The sequence below is a fragment of the Phyllopteryx taeniolatus genome, chromosome 10 (genome assembly GCF_024500385.1).
Source record: "Phyllopteryx taeniolatus isolate TA_2022b chromosome 10, UOR_Ptae_1.2, whole genome shotgun sequence".
NCBI classification, from domain to species: Eukaryota; Metazoa; Chordata; class Actinopteri; order Syngnathiformes; family Syngnathidae; genus Phyllopteryx; species Phyllopteryx taeniolatus.
In genome coordinates, this window is record NC_084511.1 from 21,932,104 (window position 1) to 21,955,980 (window position 23,877).

At 39.0% G+C, this 23,877-nt stretch overlaps 1 protein-coding gene across 2 annotated transcripts in view; it reads left to right on the forward strand.

Moving 5' to 3' along the window:
• The window catches only part of LOC133484313 (protocadherin-1-like), a 144,679-nt gene extending 129,455 nt beyond the window's left edge, over positions 1-15,224 (forward strand). For both annotated transcript variants that reach the window (XM_061786626.1, XM_061786627.1), the window contains exon 5: positions 7,542-15,224. In XM_061786626.1, coding sequence (XP_061642610.1) covers positions 7,542-7,969 — 428 coding nt within the window. In that variant the 3' untranslated portion in view covers positions 7,970-15,224. The remainder of the gene's footprint in view (positions 1-7,541) is intronic.
• The last annotated feature ends 8,653 nt before the right edge of the window (positions 15,225-23,877 follow it).

Sequence of the window (23,877 nt, forward strand, 5' to 3'; positions counted from 1 at the left end):
CCATCTGAGAGACCACCGTGTCATTTGAAGCTTTTCAAGAGATATTGATCTAAAAGTGAAAAACGCCTCCACTCTCATGTGATACAACAGAAAACAATCAGTCGCCATCACGTCCTTATGTCTGCGACGACCATGCCGTCATTTAGTCCTGAGAAGTGGGGCGACCAGTCTATTGTTTATCTATATGTGCCCCTTCCTTTAACTAACCACGGGTCCATTGTTTGTCTATATGTGTCCTACCTTTTACTGGCAACCAGTCTAGGGTGGACTGCGCTTCTCTTGCCAAAAGTTTGTTTTTTTTTGCTTCCAAAAAATGCAGTTTAAATTTATTGGAAGTCCCCAAATTGTCCGTAGGTGTGAGTGTGAATGAAGTACTAGAGCTACAAAGCAGTCTGTGGTAAGTCGAATCAACTCGCGAATGATAAAAAAAAAATCGAGCAAGTACAAGTACTAGAGCTACAAAGCAGTCTGTGGTAAGTCGAATCAACTCGCGAATGATAAAAAAAAAAATCGAATCAGAATTTTTGCATTCGGATCACAACGAATTAAAGAACAACATACTTCGTACTTTATTCTGATGAGAGCTGCAACTGTTGCCACGGCGCATTTACTTCAAAAACACAAAACATTCCACGATTATGGTGCTTAAGGGCGTCGCCATTTTGACTTAGTGTGCATCACGTCTGCGCATGTATGCATTGTAGCTTCAATGAGATCTCCATAAAATGTGTTTAAAAAAAACAAAAAACGATTTCACCGCTGAAGGCTTCCCTTACCTTAGCCAAGTTTCAAGTATCAGCACGGATATTCACAAACGAAGCCGGCAACCGCGGAAAATTAAATTTGAGAAAGTTTATGCAACACAACGGTGGTCGACTGGTTAGAGCGTCTGCCTCACAGTTCTGAGGACCTGGGTTCAATCCCCGGCCCCGCCTGTGTGGAGTTTGCATGTTCTCCCCGTGCCTGCGTGGGTTTTCTCCGGGCACTCCGGTTTCCTCCCACATCCCAAAAACATGCATGAATTGGAGACACTAAATTGCCCGTAGGTGTGAATGTGAGTGCGAATGGTTGTTGGTTTGTATGTGCCCTGCGATTGGCTGGCAACCAGTTCAGGGTGTACCCCGCCTCCTGCCCGATGATAGCTGGGATAGGCTCCAGCACGCCCGCGACCCTAGTGAGGAGAAGCGGCTCAGAAAATGGATGGATGGATGGATATCCAACACAGCGTGAAACATTACGAGAGCCGGCTAGCTAGCCATCAAGCTAAGCAGCTAGCTGACTAGATGGAAAGGTGGCAGCTTTTGCAGCATGAAGGCAATATAGGCAGCAAGGATTTAACACGCCGACAGCCAAAAGTGATGCGGGCTTCTGCCTTTGGCCAAGTTACAGTGAGGGATCCTGGTTAAAGTAGCCCATTTTAAACTTTAAAAAAAAAATAACTTTTCCAGAGTGAGACCTGTCAACTAAAACAGGGAAGCCAAAACATGCCAGTGGATTTTTCATTTGGTGGACTATTCTAAATAGTACAAGGAGGAACAATTCAGTTCTTATTTGGTCGTCCATCCATTTTCTGTACCGCTTATCCTCTCTAAGGTTGCGGGCGTGCTGGAGCCTATCCCAGCAATCTTCGGGCGAGAGGCGGGGTACACCCTGAACTGGTCGCCAGCCAATCACAGGGCACATAAACAAACAACCATTCGCACTCACATTCACACCTACGGGCACTTTAGAGTCTTCAATCAACCTACAACGCATGTTTTTGGGATGTTGGAGGAAACCGGAGTGCCCGGAGAAAACCCACGCAGGCACGGGGAGAACATGCAAACTCCACACAGGCGACCACCGTGCCGCCATTTGCTAGTCATTCGTTACTTTTAATACAAATTGTTGTGATTGTCTGGCAACCAGTCCAGAGTGTACCGTGCCACTTGCCCAAAATCTGATGGGATTAACACCAGCTAACCCGCCACCCAAATGAGGACAAGCATGGCAGAAAATGTATGGATGAGCATTTACTTGTCTATGTATGAATAGAGATGCAATTTTTGTATTCAGGTCAGTTTGTGAATTTAAAACAAAGACAAACCCTGTTGCTGTGCAGCTTTAAAGACCTCTCTCTCGCACACACACGCACACACACGCATACACACACATACATACACATTCTCTCTCACACACATGCACACTTCACAATGGTCAAATATTTATGTGCTTGAGAAGCTGCTGCAGCGTTATTGCACTTGAAGCCGCTTCAGGCGCCTTCTGTCCGGTTCCTTAGCAAACGCTAAAGTACAAAAGGCTACAAAACCAATGTGCCAAACACACGCACACACACACACACACACACACGCACACACAAAACACATATCCTCATACAGGACAATCTGAATTTCACACTGCCCGTCACAGCTTTACACACAGATTTACCCCATGTCGCTGTTCTATGTGAAAGCTAAAAGGCACAAAGGCAAGGGACCAAGGCAATTTCCCGGTTTTTCAGGTAGTATCAGAGGCGTAACAGAGGCAGGTCAGTGCCTGTGTGAAAGGGGATTAGTGTAAAGCAGAAAGAGGGGATTTGAAGTTTAACAGCCATCCACCATTTTTCTTCCATCTTTTTACCTACAAATGCCACTGACAACTTTTCAGACTGAGCAACTTTTCACACAAAAGCAGATTGTTCCTCTGTACTTTTCTGTTGCCCTTTTCAGTGTGAAAGGTATCAAAATAAAGACGAGTGACAAAGGCAATTTCATGGGTTTTCAGGTAGTATCAGAGGCATAACATACTGTAGGCCAGTCAGTGCCTGCGTGAAATGGGATTAGCGGAAAAGCGGAATGAGGATATGAACTTTTACTACATCCACCTTTTTTTCCCCCAAAACAACCGAAAGGAAGAAGGTGAAGTTGATCAGGCAATTTTCCAACTTCAGAGGTATTATGAGTCCCTTTCACACTGCATGCAAAAAGCCGTTTTTTCCTCATTTTTTTCGCCCCCGTGTTGCTGTACTGTTTGAAAGGTACTATCGTAGAGATGAGGGAGCAAGGCAATTTCCCGGCTTTTGAGGTAGTGTCAAGGGCAGGTCAGTAAAGCTTAAGAAAATCCAATTTCACGCTTTCAATTAAACTCAACTGCTCTGCGTGAAAGGCACCACCACTTGGGTGGGGGATCTACTTGTACCATTTTTGCAAGATCTGTGTGTAAGGGGCTTAATAACAACTCATTAAAAAAAAAAACTGAGAAAAAAAGATTGGGGTATTTTAGTCCTTCATGAATTGTAAACATTTATTTAAGAAGGGCTGTTTTTGAAGGGGGTGTCAAACGTTCCTCTATTTAATTCCAATATTTCATATTTCTAATTTAGTTTTCTTTCGGGCAATAAATTTCCATCTTCATTTACTGCCAAACCTGACACATGAAAGCCCCCGCCTTTCGTCTTATTCCCCTCCAACTTCCTCTCCCCTTCGTCCTCGTTGTCCCTGCGTCCTTTAATTAATTGCCAGCTAATTTAATTCCTGCAAAAGTAATAAGTTGTTTAAGAGAGAATAAAGAGTGACAAGACAAAGTTCTAATCTGACCCTCGTTTAATTAGCCGAGACCATGTCTGTGAAACACTGGAAAGTGGGGTCGGGTTAGGGGCATCTATAGAGGGTGCCGGACAGATACCAACAAACAGGAAGTGAAGACAGGATGGAATGATATTTAAAAAAAAAAAAGAAAGAAACCTGAGTATCATCGTCACTTAAGGATGAAATGTCGCTCAGTGAGAGTTTATTTACTCATTTATTACACGTTTTTATTATGTGAAGCGTTGGCCAATTAAAACCAAATAACTACTACCAATACATCAATCAATAAAGAAATATATTTTACATTTTTCGCATAAAGGACTGTCATTACATTTAATAAGATTTGAACCAAGTATAAAATAAACACAGTAGACCCACACCTATTAGCAGATTTTCTGGGGAAACATTTGTTTGCAGAAATCCCCATTTAACCACGTTTTCTTCATGGCAATTATAATTACTGTAAATTATTCACCTATGTTCACCGGCCCCTGTGCCCTGCAAATAGCTGGGGTCCACCGTTCAATTAAAACAAACTTTAATTTTTTAAATTTAGCTCAGTCTGAATGTAACATTTGCTTGATATAGATTTTTGAAAAATTACTTTATTTTATTCTTTCTTTCTCTCTCTCTCTCTCTCTCTCTCTCTCTCTCTCTCTCTCTCTCTCTCTCTCTCTCTCTCTCTCTCTCTCTCTCTCTCTCTCTCTCTATATATATATATATATATATGACTTGATTTTGTCAGGACAGATTCTGTTTAAGTGATTTCTTGATTGAACGGGTCTGGAGGTAATCAGGCTTGTTTGTGATCGGTGAAAGTTAACCAAAAATTGTGATTAGCCACAATTAATTCATGATTTAACAAGGGGGGTAATTACTTTTTCACACACGGCCAGGTAACTTTGAATAGTTTATTTTCATAAATAAATGAAATCCCCATTTAAAAACAGCATTTTAAGTTCACTTGGGTAATATTTGTCATTTGTTGTTTGGTGATCTTAAACATTAAAGTGGGGAAATTGAGAAGGGGACCAATACTTTTTCACAGCACTGAATATATACTTTTCAACAGTCTAATTTATAGCTTTAAAACTAATGTGATGTTAATGCAATGCCAAATTTATTGCTTATTAAACAAAGCATGAACAGTGAAAAAAAATGGTGTTTCACAAATCCTTTGTCTTTAATGTGATCACTTTTCAAAAGGAACACTTTAATTATTCTTAAAAATTATGCTTTACACTCATTAAATCAATTGTTAACTTTTTTTGGTCACATTATTGTCCAATTAAGCAGCTGTAGATAAAAAAATATGCTCATACTTGACAAAAAGTATTCAAATGAAAATAGAAAACAACAGGGCCAATTCTAGTTATTACAATCAAATTTTACCAGTCAGTAAATTATAGATGTAGTACTATGTAGAACAGTTTTTCATTTAATTTGTGTTGAAAAGTGGATTTAAATGCTCATTAATGTGTCATTTACAACTAAGAAAATCAGTAGCAGGAAGAAAGGTCACCAAATAAGTGACAATGTATGTTGTCTTTTCTTGATATTTCAATACAACTTTATTGAAAAGATATAACAATGTTTCATTTTACTGCGAATGAGCACTAAAAAAAAATGGTATCTTTCTGCTTTTAAAAAAAGTCAGAGTTGTGTTAAAGGCGGGAATGCTCTTGAATGCTTTTATTTTCCGCAAAAAAACCAAGTTGTTGAAGTTTGTTGTCCACACAAAACACACAAGTCGACAGTGAGATAGTTTTCAGCACCACGGACAGCTCCTGTTTGCCTCATTGGCTGCACGCGCACTTAAAGTGACAGCGTTAAGTAAATAAACACTAACACTTAAACAAAACAACACTTTGCCTCTCTTTTGTGAGCTTGTGTTTCCAGAGTTAGCGTGAAAAATCACCTTTCACGCTGCCGCCAAAACTATCTTTTACTTGCGTCGCTGTTTGTGAGAGAGCAAAGACACAAAATGCTTCTGGGCAATTTCCTACCTTCACAGGCACTAATCGAGGCGGGATGGTGGCTGTGTGAAAGGGAAATACCATAATGCCGGGACAAATGTGAAAATTTCCACCTGACACTCACTTCTCCCGCCTTCTTGTGCTCAATCTTGTGACAAATCTAGGATCTACTTTCAAGGCTCAGAAGCGTCATATTTGCAGAATCGCTGCGTGAGAGGGAATACAGTAACAATAGTACCGTAATAACAGAAGTTTTAACACCTGATACTTTTTTCTTCCACCTTGTTATTGTTAATTATCAAACCGCTGTGTGAATGTTGTAGCAATGTTTCCCTTTACTGGGTTCTGCGTGAAAGGCACAGGCTGACAAACCTTGGATCTATTTTCATGACTCGGATGCGCCATTACCACCACTACCAATTACTGTGTGAAAGGTAGTACTATAATGCAGAGACAGAAGTATCACTTAACACCTTGTGCTTGTTGTGCCAATTGCTGGACTGTGGGACGCCGTGTCACTGTGTGAAAGTCGAGGTAATCTCACCCTTGGCTGGGCTTTGTGTGAAAGGCACAGACTGATAAAAGCCGGATCTACATTTTCTGCTTGGATGCAGCAATTTTGCAGAATCGCTCTGTGGAAGGGAATGCCATAATTCGACACTCACTTCCTCCACCCCTGTCTTGCTGGGTTATGTGTGAAAAGCAGAGGCTGATAAATGCCTGATTGACTTTCACAGTTTTCAGTAGAATCTCTGTGTGAAAGGGGAAAAAATGTCACTTTATTTAAAACGCAGAGAGCACATATTGCTTTTTTAAAATCTCTTTAGAAGTAGGATACAAAGCATAGCATTTTAAATAGTTCATAATCAGCCTTAGCGGTAATAAGAATAATAGAATAATGAGTCATATTTTAAAACAAAGTGCTATTAGTTTGTGACAAGTACAAATGCAATTGAAGAAAAGCCAAGTTCAAAGTTCATGACTCAACATTTTGCTGCTTTTTTACACAGGAAGTCCTTAAAGCTCCACTGTTTAAACTGGAGGCCATGAATTTCAATTTCCATAAAGCCGACGCCATTTGAGTTGGGAGGTGCTGCCTTTTTCCGCCAGGACCCCCTCACACATCCCCGCACCCCCCTTTACCCTAGAGCCTCCGCTATTAGAGAATGATCTAATGTCACGCGTAGGGAGAGAAAGGTTACTTCCTGCATATGCTTTTCATGTTTTGCTTTACCCTCACTGACCTTTTCCAAACTATTTCTTCTCTTCTCTTTTTCCCCTTTATTCCCAGACATCATTCATTCCCTTCTTTGTCTTCTTGGGCTACTAATTGGCTTTTTCATGCACCCTATTTTAACACATGCAACAGTGTTGGCGTACCTCTACCCTACAACAACCTCCCAAAACCATCTAAAGAAACCTTATTTACCATGTTTTTAAAAAAAATTATTATTATTATTTACATCATTGCACAACTTTAACAAAACTTTTAAGCCACAGACACCCTTCCAACACCAAGATTGTTGTTGTTGGTGCATCCCCATTTCCAGCATAGCCTTATCAAAATATGAATTTAAAAAAATAAATGTATAGCTGCAGTACATTGATTTTATGTTGTATAACAGCCTTGTGAAAGCTTTTAGGCTCCACAACCCCCTAACCGCACCCCCACAAAAAATGATCATATTCAACCTCTCTATTTTCTGAATAAACTTTGAGTGAAAACACAGTGTTTACAGAAGAGCACCTTAACACTTTTAATCTTTGGCAACCCCTGGAGAGCAACCACTGGGGGTGCACGCACACACTTTTTCTAGAAATGATTGTAGACATTACAGTTTTAATCTCTCTCCCACTGAAGGGCACCCCATTGGGATAGCTGTCATTATATATTAGGTTAATAAATAAAATAAAAAAATCAGTTTGTTGTTGTTGTTCTAGTTGCCATGGCAACCAGATTTATTGATTGTGTGTTGTGTTGTGTGCCCCCTCCGCCCAGACCTGAGGCCCCTCCCGGACGTGGCTATGACAGGCAACTGCACGCGCGAGTGCACTGAGTTCGGCCACTCGGACTCATGCTGGATGCCTGGCCAGCTGTCACCCAACCGCAAGGGAGCCAAGGGCGCCGCCCCCCCCAAGCTGTCCACCTTCGTGCCTTACCAGGAGACGGACGCCGCCCGGGACCCGCCGGCGCCGCTCCCTGTGGCCAACGGCAGCCCCAAGCCCATCCCCGTGGAGGAACGTGGGCCGGGCGGCGGCGGCAGGGTGGCAAACATGCGCTTCATGACGCCCTACAGCAGTGCCTACCCCCTGGGCGCGGCTGCCAAAGACTGCGGCCTGGAGGAGATCCCCCTCAGCCAGGCGGTGGAGTTCCACTCGGCCACCACCCCCACGGGACACGCGTCCAAGAGGGAGATCTACCTGTGAGGGCGCCACCCCTGACGCTCCCAGCTTCGAGCCCCGCCAACTGTCACCCCCTGTTGACGCTGCTCACCTGAACACCTGCTCCCCATAAACAAACCACACTGCCCTTAAACACCTCACAAACCCTCACTACCGCCCCATAAACACCTCACTGCCTCCTAGACTTCACCCCAGGCGCCTCCTTAGTGCTCCTAAACACCTCACAGGGCCCCAAGCACCTTTACTGTCCCTAAACACCTCACCACATCCCCATAAACTCCGCACTTGGCCCCCAAACACCTCCCTTACGGCCCCCTTATCACCTAACTACACGCCCAACCACCTCCCTGCTCTAATAAACACCTTACTGCTCCAAAAACCTCATCACCACCCCAAACCACCTCACTGCCCCCCTAAACACATCTTACTTTCCCCCACCATCCCACTGAACACCTCACTGCCAGTCCTAAACACCTCCCTTACTGCCCCCTAAACACCTCACCACATCCCCAACACGTCTCTTCCCTATTTAACAACTTACTGTCAACCCCAAACACCTCATTACTGCCCTAACTGGTCCCACAAAGACCCAACTGCCCTATTAAGCAGCTTACTGCCCCACCCAAACACCTCAGTGCCCCTCTAACATCACACTCGACACCTCATCGGGACCCCATACACCATAACGCTACTAAACACATGACTGGCCCACCCGAACACCTCACAAAACACCTCTCTGCCCTATTAAACACCTTACTGCCCCACCCAAATACCTCACTGTCGCATCCAAACCCATGGTCAATTCCCTTAACACCTCACTGACCCCCCCAACACCTCAATAAACACCTCACCACCCTTAAAAAGACCTCACCATCCCCAACAACCCTCTTACAAAACACCTCTCCAGCCCCCTGAAAACCTCACCTGTGCCTGGCTGTGTTTCACCACAGACTCCCCTTTTCCCTTACGCCCACTGCTTTAGACTCTGCCCACCTGGCTTCAAGCCAACCAATCAGCTGTAAATGAGAAATGGAAGGAATGTAAACAACACACTTTACTTTTGTTTCATGTTTTTGCCCCCACCTCCTTCCCCCAAGTAGACTTTGTTGTAAATCCTTACGCAGTATTCCATGTGAAACTATCTAGCCAGACTTTGAACTTCTTTCTTTGGACTTCTGTGGGAAGTTTTTGCTGCGACCGTCAAAAAAGTCAAACAACCTGGCCTGTTTTTTTGTTTTGTTTATTTGTTTTTTTAACCAGGACGTTTGCCTCGTTTACATACGGCGGGAATCTTTGTCTTTCTCGTGTTTTTTCCCCGGTGTATATGTGTAAATATGGCGAAGCTCGCGTGACGTCACGCCGCTGGACTGACGGGTTTTGCATGTACAGACGCTGCCGGGAAATGTTTGTTTCTTGTTTTTTCTTCTTGAACATCACAACACTCTCGTTACAGGAGAAACCGTTCAGAATTAATTGACAAGCCCAAAGTGGAAATTAAGAACTTTCAGGTCAAAATTAAAATTCTCATCATCCTCCTCATCATAATGAGAGCTGAAGGTTGTAATCTGGAATATTGAAGTGAATCCGAAACATTTTCTTGATTGTCGTCATCATCCATATTAAATGTTGATTGTCAAAGAATTCATCAACAACACAGTTCATCACTGAACATGAAAAGAAGTCAGCGCAGAAGTTCAAGTTGATGTTAAATAGAAAAGAGTAATCATAATAATAAAATAGTTGGGAGGAGCCAGAATGTCCACATTTTCACAAGTTAACAGGAAGTATCAAAGTGGTCAAGTATTTTTTAGGCTACAAAATATTTTTTCTTGTTATAATTGCTGTGTTTATTATTATTAATTAATCACCTTTTCAGCTTTCATTATTATTATCATTAGTATTAATTTTCTAGCAAGCTATCCATCTTTTGGGGACGGAATATATTTGTTATTTTAATGATTGAAAAAATAGAACCTTTTGAGATCTTTATTATAATTATGGCAAATAAACCACCTTTTATGGACTTTAATTATTATTGCCTTTCATTATTACAGCAACTCAATTCCCTTTTGTCGCCTTTAATATTCTTATTCTGGCCAAGTGATCACCCTCTTAAGGATTTAATTATTATTTTTACCCTCAGTACACAGTACTGCCAAATGAATAACTTTTGGGGGCTTGTATTATTATCTCTTTTTCTTCTTCTGACCAAGTAATCAGCCTCATAAGGCTTTTATTATTATTATTATTGTTATTATTATTATTATTATTATTATTATCACTTTCAGCAGACTGCCGAATGAATCACTTTTGAGGCCTTTAACTATTTTTTATTCAGGAAATTTTCAGTGTGCTGGTGATGGCAAATTGGGTCATACTTTAAGCAAACTGCAGTTATTATTAGTAGTGTCATCCTGGCAAACGTATCAATTTGGGGGCAGCTTTAATCATTATTTGTATTATTACTCTGCCAAATAGCTCTCCTTTTGGGGGGGGGGGCTTTTAATTATAATTTTTATTCTGCCATTTTTATTTTTCATCTGTCAGGCTTTAATTATTATTATTATATATCCTGGCAAAATAATCCATTTTGTGGAAATGTTATTATTATTATTATTATTCCAGCTAAAGCCAAATTAGTAAATTTCCTTTACGAGGGCTTTAACATCAACTAAATAATTCACCAAATTGTGCAAAAACTTGTGTGATGGTGGAAAATTGAAGCAATCAAACCCCCTTAAGCCACTGGGCGGCGCTCCCTGGAGTAGTCTGTCATTTTGTTTTGATTTCTGTGCCGATTTTGTTGGAATAGGTCCATTTCCAGTCATGTTGTAATCTATAAAACGTAAATTGTGAGGAATATTCCCATTTCAAGGCCCAACTCCCGCTTCTGCCTAGACCCCCGTCGTCTTTCCTGCTTCCTCAGCCTCTTCTTTTCCTCTTTCCTCTCGCCTTGGCCGTCAGGAATCAGGTCATTTTTTTTCCCTTCCCACCTCCCAAGCGGCTGCCGTGTTTTGCTGCGTGAGGTAAAGATGGAGGCCGGAGGTTATGCTTACTCTTTGCTACCAATTAACCTCAGCCGACACTCAGTGACCTTTCACTGCCTCTGCTGGCTTTGAGTGCGTGTGTTTGTGTGCATGCCTATGAGTGTGCAGTTCATTTCTTAAACTTTAAAGGTAGCGTCACAATTCTTTAAGTCTTAATTTGAGACTTTTTGACCCTGAAAGGAAAGTAAAAGGATTTTCTTTTCCTCGCTTTCATTTATTAGCCTGCCATACAGCAACACCCCAAAAAAATCACGAACCATCTCTAACAAATTAAACATTTACACCCAACTCCAAATTTGTGGCATTTGATTTAGCAGCTTGACCTTTGGTAGGCCTGTCTATTATAAGTAGACCCACACAAATTCTCAAGAAGCTATGCCCGAAAAGACACAAAGTCTGCCATTTTGGTTCGAATTTGTCAATTAAGGGATCCTTGTTCCTTGGAATTTTTTCGAAAATTCAACCCCAGCACCCATTGTGGCCTGGAAACATTAAGTTTTATAGGCATATCAATCATGAGGAGACCCACAAAACAGTCTCAAGAAGCCATCCCTGAAAAGACACAGGACGTCTGCCATTTTGGTTCAAAGTGACTCATTTATGTAGGCTCATTTCTAGGGGCTATTGCTCCCTGGAATTTATTTGAAAATTCACCCTCCGCTCCCATTTTGTCTTGGAAACATGACATTTGCTACGCATGTCTTTCATGAGTAGACCCACAAAAAGTCCCAATAAGCCATGCCCGAAAAGACAAAGAGAGTCAGTCCTTTTGGTACAAAGTGGCTGATTTAGGCACATCCCAAGGAATTCTGGCTCCCTAGAATGATTTTTTTTTTTTAAACTCAGCCCCTGCATTCTGTTTGACTTAACAACATGAAATTTGGTAGGTATGTCTATCATGAGTAGACCCACAGAAAAGTCTCCAGAAGCCATGCCTGAAAAGCCAAATAAAGTCTGCCATTGTAGTTCAAAGTGGCCAATTTAGCCTCATTTCAAGGGATCCTTGCACCCTGAAATTTTTGGGAGAATTCAGCCCTCGCTCCATTTGTCTTGGAAACATGAAATTAGTTTTTTTTTGTTTTTTTTTGGTTGTTTTTATTTGGGGGGGGGGGGGGGTATTTTGTAATTTGTCGATTGTGAGTAGACCCTCAAAAAGCCATAGCCATAAAGACACAGGAAGATTTGCAATTTTATTTTGAAGTGAAAATTTTCGGCTCATTTTGTCCATTTCCAGGTGTTTTTAAAGACAAACTGCTCCTAGAAAAGGAGTTATTTCCTTTGTTTTGTTTAATTAGACAGCCACATTGTGCGTTTCACATCTTCCTGTCTATTCACCAACATCCTAACGTTTCTGCCCCCCCCCCAGGAAGAAGAAGTCCGTTAGCCTAATAGCATAGATAGCAAAGTTTTTTCTTGTTTTTTCCAAAAACGTTCAAATTTGACTTAGGCAACTATGGCATTAGGCTAACTTGCTAAATTGTCAGCTGTGAATGTGCTCCCACGTTTGCATGACTTCCAAACGAATCGTCAACTTTGGAAGCCAGTGGTTGGAAACCAGTTTGACACAAATATTAATATTTAGTCTGGAAAATTCCCAAGTTTATGAATTATGAAATAATAATTAATCCTTTCTCTTATTTCGTCACAACAAAACTATAGTGTAAACTGTCGTGTTCAAAGTACAAAAAGTTGATTCCTTCAGCTCTCATCCAGGTGGTTAAACTCGAACGTGAAATCAAGACATGATCCAAGCTCCTCCGTCCCGCACACGCTACATGCTAACGCTAACACTGAGCGCGTCTTACATTAACGCCGCAGGGTGCCTTGTGTAGCATATACGTATCGTACGAGTGGCCAGAGTCCAAATCTTTTTTTTTTTCTCTGAAAATGGGAAGTTGAGTTTGACGAGAAAAAGCAGGTTGTTAGAATTATTATTTTAAAAAAAGGAAAATGTCTTTCAAGTTCATTAAAGTATTTTGTATTGGGAAACAAACAACATACAATTTGACATCCACATTTTCAACATTTTTATTAAATTGTTTAACAAATGTTGGATTTGACATTTCCCACATTGCACTTGATTTGTTTGTCAATTGTGTACTATAATGCTGAGCATGGAACAAGCTGACTTTATAAATATGAAAACCTTTTTGGGTTGTCACAGTTTTCTCAGTTGGTCAGTCAATCACTGCTTTACTGTATGGTGTACGGGATTTTATTTAATTTTTTCGTTTTTAACACAATTTTAGTGAGCGGGCACACTGTATTTTATACTTCCTGACTCCATCGCAACCTGATCCGCACAACATGACAACAACTAGCCATAAACAGGAAGTCAGGTCCCTTCAAATACGTAAATGACAAATCGCAAGTTAATGACGTCCTAATGATTCATAATGAGAAAATGTTTCCCTAATTTGGTCAAATGTACGAAAAGCGCAAATGAACATGTTAATGTGCAAGAAGCACAAATTGTTTACTTTTGAGACAATTTGTGACGATTTCTTTGGTGACTTTTAGCAGCAAATTGAAATTTGGGTCTCTGTATGCATTAAATGAAAAAATGTCCAAATGATTCATGCCGCTCAAAGGAAACCAACATCTCTGTAAGGTAGTGAAAAACTAAACAAATTGGGTCAAATGTTCAATAAAAGAAAATGATCTTGAATATTTTGTTACAATCTCTCGAGGTTTATTTAAAAAAACGCTCTTCATTTTAAAAAAAAGTGTGATATTGGCTGATTTGAGTAAAGAAACCATTTTTTTAGTCATTGGTAAATAAGTGATTTGTCAATTTGCTACGATCTCTTTTTTAAAATCCATAATTAGTATATTGTTAATTTTAATAAAATCTACATTACTGTAATGTATTGAAAATAATGAAACAAATTAAGTCAAACGTACGAGAACCGGAAATGAAGTAGTAAAAATTAATTTGTTATAATCTCTCCAGTCAATAGATATATATTTAAAAAAGCTTTAATTTTGTCAATAAAAAAAAACCTCAGATATTTTTCAAGTCATAAACTAGCTAACTTGAGTAAAAAAAAAACAAACAAAAAAACAACGTTTTTAGTGTAATTGTTACTCAACGCGATTTGTTACCTGTTTTAGATAAAATCACAAATTAAATACAACCGGAATGTAACGACAAGAACTAAAAAAATTAAGTCAAACATTACGAGAGGCGCAAATCATGGCGATGGTAAAAATATATTTGTTGCAATCTCTCCAGTTAAGAATATTAAAAAAAAATGCAATATTTTTCAAATGTCATAAACTACCTAACTTCTGTCAAAAAAAAAAAAAACGTTTTTGTTTAATTGTTACGTAACTTGCAAAATCGATTTGTTACTTGTCAGTTTGTTACGATCTGTTAGTTAAAACCACAAGTGAATTACGTCGGAACGATTCAAGCTGCTAAAATTAAACTGAAGTTCCCATAATGTAATGAAATAAGTAAACAAATTAAATCAAATGTACAAGAAACATTAGTCATTTACTATTTCAAAAAAGCTCTCATTTTATAATTGAAAAAAAAATGGCAATATTTTTCAAATGCCATAAACTTGCCAATTTGAGTTAAAAAAACAAACAAAAAAAAAACCTTTTTTGTGTAATTGTTACGTAACTGGCAGATGTACCAGGCTAACGGATTACCAGGAGGAGTTTGTAGACAAAACTTTTTGTAACGTTGTGACGCCCACGACAAAGCTAAGGAAAAAAAAAAAAAAAAAAGAATTGCGCGTGCAGCGACTCCGAGCTTCCGAACTTCAGTGGGATTCTTTTTTTTTTTTGTTTTTTCCACAGGTTACCGAGAAGAAGCGTGTCCATGTTTGTAGACTTGCTGTGGGATGGTTATATTTCTATAGAAAAAAATGCTAGTGATGCGTTGTTTTTTGTACAGTTTTATGTACATGCAATTGTAGTTTAGTTTTTTTCCAATGAGATGACAAATACGAATATATATCTATATCTAATATCTCTATACTCAAAGCGTGTGAAGGAAATGTGGCGCGTAGGCTCGTCCGATGTTCGTAGGCTCGCGTAGGATCGTCACGCCGCTCATCCACTTTTTGGGGGGGATTATTTTTCTCGTTTTTTTAATAGCGGAGGAATGTCGGGTGACGTGTTTGTTTCTTGGTTTGTTTGTCTTTTATTGGCTTTTTTTTCCATCCGCATGTTTGACTTTGGAATCAATGTAAGTGCTCTTTTTTTTTTTTTTTTTTTTTGCTGAGCTACTCAAAGAAATTATGACTTGTAATTACTTCTTCCTCATAGCTTTACAATAAAATACATTCAGTCCAACTGCGGCGTCACCTTGTGTCTGATTTGGGAACAGCTCCGCTACGTTAATTAATGAATCCCTGAATCTACGTGACCCAATACCTTTGTCCACATTTTCACCACTTCCTGGGTGTCCTGTTACATTTGTCCAAATGTACTTAACTTCCTGTATGTCACAAGACCTTCGTCCACATTTTTTTCACTTCCTGGGTGTCCTAATCTGTTCAACATTTCGTTGCTTGCTGTGTTTACCAAAACTTTTGACCAAACTTTCTTTACTTCCTGTGTATCCTAATACTTTTGTCCACATCTTCTTTACTTTTCACTTCCTTTGTGTCCCACTACTTTTGTCAATATTTCACTTCCTGTGTGTCCCACTACTTTGCTCTACATTTTTTTCTTCACTTTTCATTTTTTTCCCCCCCCCAAAACTTTTGCGTATATTTATACTTCATTTCATGTGTCCCAATACCTTTGGCAGCATTTCTCTTTACCTTACACTTCCGGTGTGTCCCAATACTTATGGCCTCATATTTTTCACTTCCTGTGTGTCCAAGTGTTTTTGTCTACTTGTTTTCCTTCACTTTTCACTCCCCGTGTGTCCTAATGCATTTTTTGGGCGATATTCTGCCTTCACTTCATGCATGTCCCACTGCTTTTGACCACATTTTCTTCACTTCCTGAGTGGCCCAGTACTTTTCTCAACATTTGTCTTTGGACTTTTCACTTCCTGTGTGACCCAATATTTTGGTAGATAGTTTTACTTCACAGTGTCCTAATAGTTTAGGATTTTGTTCACATGCAAGTATCCTTGTACTTTTGTATGTATTTTTACTTGAATTCTTGTGTGTCCCAATACTTGTGACCACGTCTTTCCTGTGTGTCCAAGTACTTTTGTAATTTTTTCCCCTTTACTTTGGACTTCCTGGGTGTCCCACATCTTTTGTCAGTACGGCATCTCAGATGTTGTCTCCTCGGGGAGCCGCCGGCATAGATCAGCACAGCGCCGGCTGAGGAAGTTCGAGCGGTCCGAGCAACGGGAGGCCATGAAGGAGAAAAGGATGAATGGAGGGATGAAAAGATGGATGAATGATGGAAGAGAGGAGGGGAAACGACAACATGACCTCCCTCGGGGCCTGCAGAGGAAGGAGCACTTGCAATCAATCACCCAGCAGGACGAACACCGAGGACCACATGACATCATCCTTCTTCACCTTTGTCCTCAGTCTTCATCCATCCATCCATCACGCGATCTTTATAGCATTCCATCTTTTATGCATCCATCTTTTTATCCTTCATCTGTCCATCATCTTTCATCCATCCCATTTTATTAATCTTCCATCACTCCATCACTCTTTCATCTTTCCATTTTTTAATCTGACCATCGTTTCATCTTGTCCTTCTCCATATTTTCATCTGTCCATCTCTCATTGCATCTTACATCTTTTCATTCTTACATCTTTCTATTTTTCATGTCATTGTTTTCTTTATCTCTCCATTCTCTGGGGGCATTCTACCTTTTCAACATTAGAATCTCTTCATCTGTGCATTGTTAAAAAATTTTCATCATCCATATTCTAATCTGTTCATGTTTTCATTCTTCCATCTTTCAATTCATCCATTATTCCACATCCAACTTTGTTTTTTCTGTCCTTTTTTGTAATTCTTTCACCTTTTCATCTTTTGAATCTTTCCATCTCTCCATCTTTTCAAGTGACCATCTTTTAATCTTTATCTCTTCATCTGTCCATCATTTCATCTTGTTTTCAGGCCTCCATCTTTTCTATCTTTCATTGACACTTTTTGTCATTCCTTCACCTTTCCATCTTTTGCATCTTTCTATTTTATAATCTGTTCATCAATCTTCTGTCCCACTTTCCCCCAGCACAGGGACTAAAACATTCTTTGTTTCTCAACTTTTATCTTTTCGTGGACTTTTTCTTCTTGCAAGAACGTTCGACACACACACTCACACACACACACACACACACACGCACTGTCCGTTCTTTCTTTGATAGAGTGAAGAAGAAAATGTACTTGAAGCACATAATCACATCGTCTCAGCCTAAATCAATACAATTATTGATCCTCTTAACACACACACACACATTGATAGACACACACTACACTATTGGTTGACAACAATGACACTAGATGACATGAAGCGGTCGTCAAGGCGCCAGGTCGCACGTCATCATCATTGTCGCTCCTGCGGCGGCGTCCTCAAATGCTAATTAGCGTGTTGCTAATTAGCGCCCAGCGTTAAAAATAGTTGCAGCGGGCGACATGATGTGGATCAGTGTGACCGCCTTTGTCCTCTTTCCAGTCACGATGACACCAAACCAGCCAAAACTTTATTGACGTTCAATCACTTTCTGCCATTTAGCAGAGCAGATCGTGAAAAGTGTCTTTGGTGAAGCAGCATGGGGCTCATAATTTTTGAATGTTTAGTAAACAATTGCATGCTTGTGATCAACAGGTGAGTCAATGTTGAGGACGAAGCATATTACTGTAAAATGGATGTCTGTCTATCTATCTACGACAAAGCAAATTTTGATGTTTTCGCTTTTTTTGGGGTTAAAATATGGTTGACACTTGAAAGTGAATTAAAAAATGTTTTAATGCTGTGACATTCAAATATATACGTAAGTACAAACCCCAATTCAAATGAAGTTGGGACGTTGTATGTAAATGAAAACAGAATACAATGATTTGCAAAGCCTTTTCAATCTATATTTAATTTAATTTACTACAAAGACAAGATGATTAATGATCAAAGGGATGAGTGTTATCATGACACTCACCTGTGGAATGTCCAAACAGGTGTTTTTAGAGAATTTCTTAATTTCCCGTCTTTTGTTGCCCCTGTCCCAGCTTTTTTGGAACATGTTGAAGACATGAAATTCAAAATGGGAGCGTATTTGCAAAAAAGCAATAACCTGCATCATTTTAAACATTAAGTATATTGTGTTTGTAGTGTATTCAATTGAATATACTGTAGGTTGAAAATGATTTGCAAATCATTGTATTCTGTTTTTAATTTACGTTTTAGAGAATATCCCAACTTCATTGGAATTGGGGTTTGTCGTGTGGGTGGGCCAAAATCTAGCTAAACTTCAAAGTTGGGCACCAGAAACAAGCCTAAAATTACTACTGGGTCTATTTTGCGGTTATTATTAATAATAATAATGAACTAATATGTTACGAATAAAAAATAAATACATTAAAATATAATTAAAAATGATATTTACTGACTGCATTACAAATTTAAAAGAAATACCATTATAAAAGTGATTCATGATACTAATTAATATATTGCAAATTAAAAATATGTTTTTAAAATGTAGTAATTGGCATAGATAAATATAAATTGCGGTTCATGGTCACATCTTGAGTATGGTGACTTGTTTCATGATTTTCTCAAAGGAACAAGTGAGATGTTGCAATAAAAAGCTAGGCAATGTATTTTTTATAATATATAAAGTCAACTTTGATATCCATGTGCGTGACCTGGAGGAAATATAAAATATCAACACCATTAAAATTGTCCAGTTGACAGAGGAGAACTTGTGCAATGACTTTGAAGCTGCAAAAAAAAAAAAAAGGCTCCTTGGCACAGAGACCTCCGCCACGGCCCCAGCGTCCCAATTTGAAGTGTTGACGCCGTCGTCGCTGTGATCTTTTATTCACGGAAGAGATTAAATGTTTTGTTAGCATCTCCATGCTGACGAAGTTTATTTTTTTTAATTATTTATTTTTGAGAGGGGCGGCACGGTGGACGACTGGTTAGAGCGTCAGCCTCACAGTTCTGAGGACCTGGGTTCAATCCCCGGCCCCGCCTGTGTGGAGTTTGCATGTTCTCCCACATCCCAAAAACATGCATGGTAGGTTAATTGAAGTCTCTAAATTGCCCGTAGGTGTGAATGTGAGTGCGGATGGTTGTTTGTTTCTATGTGCCCTGCGATTGGCTGGCAACCAGTTGAGGGTGTACCCCGCCTCCTGCCCGATGATAGCTGGGATAGGCTCCAGCACGCCCGCGACACTAGTGAGGAGAAGCGGCTCAGAAAATGGATGGATGGATGGATGGATTTTTGAGAGGATTGGTTGCATTGTTCATCAAACAGGAAGTGAAGATCACGTTGAAACAGCTTGCCGACACATTAGGAAGCACTCCAAGTCCATTGTGGGCCTCATTAATATGATAATGAGATGTACGTTTTACCTCATGAATATTTATTTATGTTTTAAACAGAAGCCTTTTAGCTCAACCAGCACTCCACTAGCATAGCAGCATTAGCATAGCAGCCTCATGCGCACCTTACGCTTGTCGCCATGACGACCCCGGCGGGGTCAACCATTTCGTAATAAAAGTTAAAAAAAAAAAATTTGAATATACAAAAATAAGGAAATAGTAAAATATTCAAAGTGATATTAACATTTGTAAAAATAAAATATTCTGATAATATATATTCACTGAAATGTAACTTATTGTTACAAATATGATTCGGATGATGATTAAAACAAAAAAAATCATATTGAAATAGAATATTTAAATGAACTTGAAAATTTTAAACGATGTAGCCGATACATTTTTTGTATCAATACTTTTAAAGACATCTAAATGTTAAGGGAAATATAAAAACAAATTAACATAACACAAAAACAAAGAATTATTACATATATATTAATTATATTTATTCTATTAAATGGAATAAAAAATGTATTTTAGTAATTTAATCAAAAATAATTGTATTAAAAAAATAAAAAGGAACATATTCAAGTTAAAATATATAACAATATAATATAAATTTTTTAAAATCAATATCTATAATGTGTTTTTATTAATGGTACGACTTAACACGTTTTAATATTTCAAATGTTTAAACTTAATACAGCTTTTACATTTTCATGCACTGTTTTACAATTTTATTTACTTTTAACTTAAGATGTTTGACATCTGTACTTTATGGACTTTGTCATTCATGTGAAGTTTTTACTTAGTTTTGTTTTTCCTTAATTAGCTAAAACGTTTTACTTTTTTAGTTCAAAGTTTTACTTTTTTGTCCAACATTTTTTTTTCTACTTATTTCTCTACTTTTACTTAATCGATTGTATAATGTTTTTTTGGGGTTTTTTTGTTATGTTTTTTAGAATTGATGCCTTTATTTATCCATAACATGTTTTTGAGTGTGCGTATGTGCGAGTACGCGTGCGAGATCAGTAGAGTTTCAGACTTTCGTCGACCAAAGACCTCCTGGCGTTGCTGCAGGCAGTCCAGCCTGTCCAACTACACACACGCACACACACACACACAAACACACTCACACAAAAACACGTGCACAAACCTCACTTTGGTTGATTTTCATTCACATCAACAAGCGGTATCCCGTTTTCAACCTTGCAAATGTTTAACCTGCATGTGAACATAACTGCTATTTTATCTTTAACACAAACACACACACACACACACACACACTGAGTGAGGAACAAAGCGATTGATTATTCAAGGGGGGGAAAAAAACTTTGGGTTATTTCCCAAAAGTCTTTGTTTTCTCTGTTGTGTTTGGGTATATTTCTATTTTTATTCTTATGACGTGTGTTGCATCTTAGGAAAGTTTTATCTTTATACATCATATAGTTTACAGTTTAAAAGTTTAATCAATCACATCATAATACAACTTTCTACACTTTGTGGCCAAAATATTTGTCATTAAAAATGCAGACAATGCTTTTTTTTCTTGTCTTTGTGTAAAGAAAACGGACACTTGGTGCATTCAACTCATCTTTAAGGATGCTGAGATTTACTCGGATTAAAAAACACATTGCTGTTTTTATTGTGAGCAGTGTGAACACAGCCTTGCAAAGGTAACTGTCGTGGCAGACGAAATGTGTGAACATGTTCAGTTGTCAGCGTGTGGTTGTCTTGCTGTTGTCTTCTTGTGCAGCAGCAGTCAATCATCGCATGATTGACAGCAGCTGCTCATCAAAGACAATAACAATGACGACCATCGGAGTCATAAACCTATACCTGTTCTTAAAGATGGACACAAACCCTAAACCATACTGAAACCCTAAACCTAGCCCTAACTAACCATAACCCAAATTTAACACTAAACCACACTCTAATGTTAACTCAGATCCTAACCCAAACCCCAAACCTAAAAATAATCCAGATGCTAAACTTTACCCAAACCCGAATCGTAACCCAAATCTAACAACTAAGGCGAAACTATAAACCGGATTTACCCTAAAACAAATCCTAACCAAACAGTAAACTTAATCCCAATCCGAACACTAACCGTGGACCAGGGGTACTCAAATAATATAAACATTTGTTTTTCAATGATTCAAAGGACCATTTATTGAGGTCAGTCAAGTCCCATGCAATAATTCTGTAATATTAAAAAATAATAATCCTTTTCATTCAAAACAACAGCAAAAATATGAACTAAAATAGAATGTCATTTCCATGTTGACAAATTCAAATATAATAAGCATTTGCACAGTTAACGTAACACTTTCTGTATTATGCTCTTATTGCGAAAGACAAAGTGTTATCACGTCAGGTGGCAGATTGCTGCTAATTTAGTAATCGACATACGGTGTCATTCACTAATTAACAGCACGTAAATCATTCTTATAGGGCAAAAATCGTAAATCATTCTAATAGGTAATACCTGATGCTGCCTGATGATGGGCCTCATTTACTAACCGTGCATACGCAGATTTCTGCTTCAATAGTGTGTACGCACGTTTGACCTACAAATCTGTGATTCATCAATATGTTCTCACATGTTTTCGTTCGTACTCTGCGAACTAATTTATAAACTCCTCAGACCGTGCGTATGAACAAATCATGCAGGCTCTGCTTATAACGAGGAATAGGAGATGTAATACAAGTGAAGTGTGTGTGCTCTGCTGGATTTTATTTTAAGTTTACAGTTATTGTTACAAATGCTCAAAACAAATGTTTTTACCACTTTCAACCAACCTGGTCCATTTAAAGCTTTGGAGATCGCCGTCCGCGGCTGTGCCTTCTGTACCACGTCATGGTACAACATTTGTCGTTTGTCCCAAAGCTCGGTACATTGGAATAACGCCACCACAATCTCTCCAATTCAACACGCTGATGTGTCGTCACAGTGCGCTGTCACTCGAATTGAACGGACTGGAGCGGCTCCAACTACCGGAGACAAATTCCTTGTGTGTTTTTGACATACTTGGCAAATAAAGATGATTCTGATTCGGATTTATCCGAACCCTACCCCAGCCTTGATAAAACTCTGAATCTAACTACCAAAAAAAAAAAAAAAAAAAATGTTAACAAATGCTGATTTTGTCCACCTAATGAGAACGTATGATCTTGTAAAAAAGTGAAACAAGTGGTCAGAAAGTCTGAAAGTCAAAAGTCATGAAAAAAAAGTTAATTTAAAGCAAAGCAGTGAGCTTAAAGGTGAACGTTAAAGGAGGCTGAGGGAGGGGGTGCTGTAAGGGCGGGTGTTGAAGATAATGAAAATAGTCCCTGAACTTGATTTCCTTAATCACTGCATGTCCCTCTTTCTGTTAATTGAAGATAATTATAGGATTTTAATTTCCTTATGTAGGTTAAAGAGGAGATGAAGACGACGAGGCACACAAACTTTATTAGCCCGCTCGCTCACACACACTCACGCGCCCGCTCAAATCTTCCGCCAGGCTCGCTAATCACGTCTCGTTAGCGCAACGAGCACATTGACGAAACAACAGCTTCAGTTAGCGCAGGCCAGCCGAGCGTCACATTATTAGCGCCTCGTTCATGCAACTAAACAAACACACACACACAAGCACAGAAATGTTGGGCAATAATTTATGAACGCCGAGCTGAAAAATATATTTTTTTCCCCCCCCAGTTGTATAACCTGAGGCCTGATGCGGGGCCAGAATAAATAAATGCATGAATAAAATAAGACGCCTTACGTAAGAGCTTTTATTTGATACGACCGCTTTCAGAAGGATGAACACGCACAAGTAACACGCTGGTATTTTCTCGACAAAAATAGAATTCAGCCTGCTAACTAACAGCTGCATTTATTATACGTGAACATGTTTCACAAATCTCATACATGCCTTTATACGTGACGCTTTAAAGCTTTCCCTATGCCAACCTTAACCTAACCCAACCCAAATATAACTTAAACTAACCTAAGTAACACTAACCATAGACAAGCTGGGCGAGACCCTCTGGCATGCCTACACTTTGAAAAACACACTTGACAAATATATACGTCGGTGGCACTATACGGTTGAATTCCATTTGACGCCAGTGAATAAGTTAATATACCGCCCCCCTTATTTACTTAACACTTTTTTGAAAAAGTATTGTACATTTTTAGGGGGAATATTTTTAAGTATTAAATTATACTTACTGTCCTCTTGTGCATGTACTTTTTTACATAGCCGAACTGTAACCCCAACCCGAATCCTGAACCAAACATGAACCAAAACACATTAACATCAACCCTAACTCCATCAACACCAACATGAAATATCAATGATGTATTTTCTATATTCATCACATTATTACAAAGTCTTATTAATCAAGCCAAGTCTCTGAGAAAA